The 5496-nt window shown below is 41.2% G+C and overlaps 1 protein-coding gene across 1 annotated transcript in view; it reads right to left on the reverse strand.

Annotated features, from left to right (window-relative positions):
- The window catches only part of flcn (folliculin), a 40369-nt gene extending 38451 nt beyond the window's left edge, over positions 1 to 1918 (reverse strand). The window contains exons 1-2 of the mRNA XM_061915284.1: positions 1649 to 1918; positions 1363 to 1572 (exon numbers count right to left, since the gene is read on the reverse strand). Coding sequence (XP_061771268.1) covers positions 1363 to 1572 — 210 coding nt within the window. The 5' untranslated portion in view covers positions 1649 to 1918. The remainder of the gene's footprint in view (positions 1 to 1362; positions 1573 to 1648) is intronic.
- Between the last annotated feature and the right edge of the window lie 3578 nt (positions 1919 to 5496).

Here is a 5496-nt window from a genome sequence, read left to right on the forward strand (position 1 = left end):
ATTGAAGTCGAAAAATTAATGTAGCCTGTTGTATAAAGGTTTATGCTCATACTAACAATTTAACATTTTTCTCTGTAATATGACACACGTCGGTGACTGCAAGACATACTTGATCAACAGCCAACAGCCATACAGGTCACACTGAGGGTGGCCATACAAACAACTTTAACATTCTTACAAATATGCGCCACACTGCGGAGCCACATCAAACAAGAATGACAAACACATTTCAGGAGAACATCTGCACCGTAACACAACATAAACACAAGAGAACATAGCTCGGTTGGTAGAGCGGCCGTGCCAGCAACTTGAGGGTTGCAGGTTCATTCTCCGCTTCCGCCATCCTAGTCACTGCTGTTGTGTCCTTGGGCAAGACACTTTACCCAGCTGCTCCCAGGGCCACCCACAATGGTTTAAATGTAAAAATTAGATATTGGGTTTCACTATGTAAAGCGCTTTGAGTCACTAGAGAAAAAGCGCTATATAAATATAATTCACTTCACTTCAATCCCAGGATCCCATGTGTTACAACATACACCCCCACCACCAAACCCTGCACACCTCAACCGACGCAAAGGATTCCGGGTAATTGTTAAGTTGCGTTTATAATGTGTTACTGTGAGAATGTTCTCCCAAAATGTGTTTGTCATTCTTGTTTGGTGTGGGTTCACAGTGTGGCACATATTAGTAAGCGTGTTAAAGTTGTTCATATCACAACCTTCAGTGTAACCTGTATCACCCAGTATGCTTTGCAATCTTGTACGTGTATCTGGGGAAGCCACATACAACATGATGCTGGACTGGCAAGTTGTTTGCACATGTCGTAGAAGGCGTCAAAGGCAATGGCTTCATAACACGCCCTTATTCTTATTATCTGGGTGACCACCAGCAGATGCGGCTCCCATTGTCTTCTTTATTTTGTGAAACGGGTCAAAATGGCTCTTTGAGTGGTAAAGGTTGCCAATCCCTGATATACATATATATATGGCAACTTAACCCAGGACCTACATTGAAAATACACGCAACCCTAATTCAGAATGCCGGACATTTGACACATTTAAACAAACCCGCCCGGACACCACCGCAAAAGAGGACTTGTACATGTCCGGGGAAAAGAGGACGTATGGTCAGCCTAGGCATTATCGCGAAATGATCAAGTATGACACATAGAACAGACCTGCTATCCCCGTTTAAATATGAACATCTCATTTCAGTAGACCTTTAAGAAACTCCGCCCGGACAGCCCCGCAAAAGAGGACGTATGGTCAGTCTACATAAACACGGCTGCCGCAGATTTTTATTTACTATCTTTAGCATTGGTCATTTCAATGAATAATAATGACGTCATTTCTACCAGCTCACCTCACACATTTCTCCCCTCTGCGTGGCGGAGCTGTGGGCCTTCATGGTGAGTCCTTCACCCTCCCGCTCGGCGTCCCTGTCGGCGGCCATCGCAGCCCCCGCCTGGGAGGAGGAGGGCGTCGGGGACGGAGGGTGCAGGGCCTCAGTGCAGAACAGCGTCCGCGGGCCGTGGAGCTCACAGAAGTGACAGAGAGCCACCAGGGCGTTCATCTTGGACGAGAGGGAGCCACGCAAAACGCCATTTTTAAACCGCCATTTGACTTAGCCGCCACTGATGAAGACTCACCTTCAGCGGCCACTTATCTGACTCCGGTCAACGCACACGGATCCAGCAGCCACTGCGTCCCCCGAAAGGTCAAATAGAAGCGCCTTGAAGCATTTTAAAACGAGAGAAAAGCTTCAAATTGGCTGACTCACGGGCTAACTCGGTGTTGTTTACTTCCGCTAGCGTGACGTCACCGCGGCACGTGACGACGCGGTCGAAACATTAAACATTTTCGATCTCTTCGGTTTATGAACAATCAAACTCATAATTTAAAAAACGTCCCACAAAATGTTAAATATAAGCGCTTTAAAGAATTTTTAAAACAAAAGAAAAGCTTTAAATTGGCTGACTCCCAGGCTAACTTCCTGTTGTTTACTTCCGCTGGCATGACGTCACCGCGTCACATGACAACAGTCACGCGTGACTGAGGGAACGACGCGGTTCAAACATTAAACAAAAGATTTAGAACTCTATATTCAAACGCTTTCTACCTCTAACAACAAAAAAGCTGGGAAACGATGATGCTGTATTCCAAATTTAAGTTATTTACTGAAATTGAGTGAGCCTATGGCTTTGCACTTTGTTTATTATATATATATATATATATGTATATATATATATATATATATATATATATATATATATATATATATATATATATATATATATATATATATATATATATATATATATATATATATATATATATATATATATACATATACGTACATATCTGCGTTCAAAGGACTCCGGCTTATTAGTGATTCCCAAAGCCCCAAAAAAGTCTGCGGGCTATAGAACTTTTTCATTTCGGGCTCCAGTACTCTGGAATGCCCTCCCGGTAAAAGTTCGAGATGCCACCACAGTAGAAGCATTTAAGTCTCACCTTAAAACTCATTTGTATACTCTAGCCTTTAAATAGACTCCCTTTTTAGACCAGTTGATCTGCCGTTTCTTTTCTTTTTCTCCTATGTCCCACTCTCCCTTGTGGAGGGGGTCCGGTCCGATCCGGTGGCCATGTACTGCTTGCCTGTGTATCGGCTGGGGACATCTCTGCGCTGCTGATCCGCCTCCACTTGGGATGGTTTCCTGCTGGCTCCGCTGTGAACGGGACTCTCGCTGCTGTGTTGGATCCGCTTTGGACGGGACTCTCGCGACTGTGTTGAATCCATTATGGATTGAACTTTCACAGTATCATGTTAGACCCGCTCGACATCCATTGCTTTCCTCCTCTCCAAGGTTCTCATAGTCATCATTGTCACCGACGTCCCACTGGGTGTGAGTTTTCCTCGCCCTTATGTGGGCCTACCGAGGATGTTGTAGTGGTTTGTGCAGCCCTTTGAGACACAAGTGATTTAGGGCTATATAAGTAAACATTGATTGATTGATTGATATGTCTGTATATATATAATAAAGTTTAGATCCATGAAGGAAAGAACAAAGTGAATGAATGTTTCTAACTGAACACATTTACATATGCATACAAATTTGTCGTCTTTTTTTATTACCGTATTTCCTTGAATAGCCGCAGGGCATATAGTATTGCGCCTGCCTTGAATTACTGCCGGGTCAAACTCGCTTCCCAAAATAATTAGCGCATGCTTAGTATTACCGCCGGCTCAGGATTAACGCCGGGTCAAACTCGTTTCGCAAAATATTATTTTTATTAGCGCATGTCTAGAATTTCCGCAGGGTCAAACTCGTTTTGCAAAATAATTAGCATATGCCTTGAATTTCCGCTGGGTCAAACTCGTCACGTCACGAGTGACACTTCCGCTGTCATCATTTTCAAAATGGAGGAGGCTGATTTCAATACCGGTAATTTGAAATCACATAAAGGGAAGAAAATTAAGAGCTATTCAGTAGGATTTAGGATCCAAGCTTACATCACACATAAATTTGTACTGCATACCTTTGGTAAGTGCCGGAGCGAGAAGAGGTTTTAAAATCATTAGCGCATGCTTACTTTTACCGCATCCCTTTGGTAAGCGCAGTAGTGAGAAGAGGTTTTAAATAATTAGCGCCCCGGCGGCAATTCAAGGAAATACGGTATATATATGTATATATATATATATTGTATTCTATTTTAGTTACTTTGAATTTACAACCCCCTGGCGCTGTTTTATTTTCATTTTTTTTATAAATGTTTTTATTAAATTTGACAGGTATTACAATATACAATAACACAGTAATCACATTTTCCCCTTTTTTCCCACCCACTTCCAAGAAGAGCAACCCAACACATACCCCATACACACATACCCCCACACATCACTTTCTTCTCAACATAGGCAGATAGTGAATATACACCCGGAATAGAAATAAATAAAATAAATGAAAAAAAAAAAAAAAAAGGAAGCTGGTTTATGAAAGGTGAACTTTTCATTCGTCCCATAGCGTCTTTAATTTAGCTATGTAGTCAACCACACAGCCCCAAACAGAATAAAACTTCCAAGGTGCCCCCCCTAAGATTGAACTTTATTTTCTCCGGATCTAAATGCATCAAAAGGTCTTTAAGCCATAAGGAGGCTTTGGGGAAGAATGGTGACTTCCACCCTAGCAAAATTATCCTACGTGATAAGGATGCAAAGGCGATACTATTCTTAAATTATCTCCTTATTTGGGGATCTGATACCGTCCCAAAAATAGCCATTTCTGAACATGTTGTCAGATTTAAATCCAATGCCTTAGCTGTTTTATTTTGTACTGTTTTGTACAGTTTTTGTACTTATTTTGATTATTGTTTCTCGTCTGTTTGTAAATGTTGAAATTTATAAATAAAAGTTAAAAAAAATCGATTTCTTCAGTTCATGAAACAATCACATTCATAATGAAAAACACTTCCCCAAAAGGTCAAATAAAAGCATTTTAAAACGAGAGAAAAGCTTCAAATTGGCTGATTCACGGGCTTACTTCGTGTTGTTTACTTCCGCTAGCGTGACGTCACCGCGTCACGTGACGACGTGGTGGAAGCAGTAAACATTTTCGATTTCTTCGGTTTATGAAATAATCAAACTCATAATTTAAAAAAATGTCCTCTAAAAGGTCAACTAGAAGCGCTTCAAAGCATTTTTAAAAACGAAAGAAAAGCTTTCAATTGGCCGACTCACGGGCTAACTTTCTGTTGTTGACTTCCGCTGGCGTGACGTCACCGCGTCTAGTGACAACATCCATCCATCCATTTCCTACCGCTTATTCCCTTTTAGGGGTCGCAGGGGGCGCTGGCACCTATCTCAGCTAAATTGGCGCTAGTGTGTGAATGTGAGTGTGAATGTTGTCTGTCTATCTGTGTTGGCCCTGCGATGAGGTGGCAGCTTGTCCAGGGTGTACCCTGCCTTCCGCCCGATTGTAGCTAGTGACAACAGTCGCGCCCAAAAAAATGTGCAAATGAATTTTACATTTGTAACCTAATTCTACTATTGCCTATGTTTTTTATTCATAAATGAAAGTTTCTCAATACCCGACTTGTTTTTTTGTGCCTTTAAAAAATAATTATAACTTTACTTTAAAACACTTTCAACCGCTAACAACCAAAAAGCTGTGAAAACTATGACGCTGTGGTCCAAATTTTGATTATTTACGGAACTTGTGTGAGCCTAAGCCTATGGCTTTATTTTGCATTCTATTTTAGTTACCCATCCATCCATTTTCTACCGCTTATTCCCTTTCGGGGTCGCGGGGGGCGCTGGCGCCTATCTCAGCTACAATTATTGAGTTCATAATCCCCTGGCGTTGTTTTGTACTGATTTTGTATATGTTTTAATCATTATTATCTAATATTATATATCATATATTAAGGAAAAAAATAACAAGGTTACAATGACAAAACAATCAAACTCATAATTCAAAGTAAGTGCTTATTAACGTTT

This window comes from Nerophis ophidion, linkage group LG11 (genome assembly GCF_033978795.1).
Source record: "Nerophis ophidion isolate RoL-2023_Sa linkage group LG11, RoL_Noph_v1.0, whole genome shotgun sequence".
NCBI classification, from domain to species: domain Eukaryota; kingdom Metazoa; phylum Chordata; class Actinopteri; order Syngnathiformes; family Syngnathidae; genus Nerophis; species Nerophis ophidion.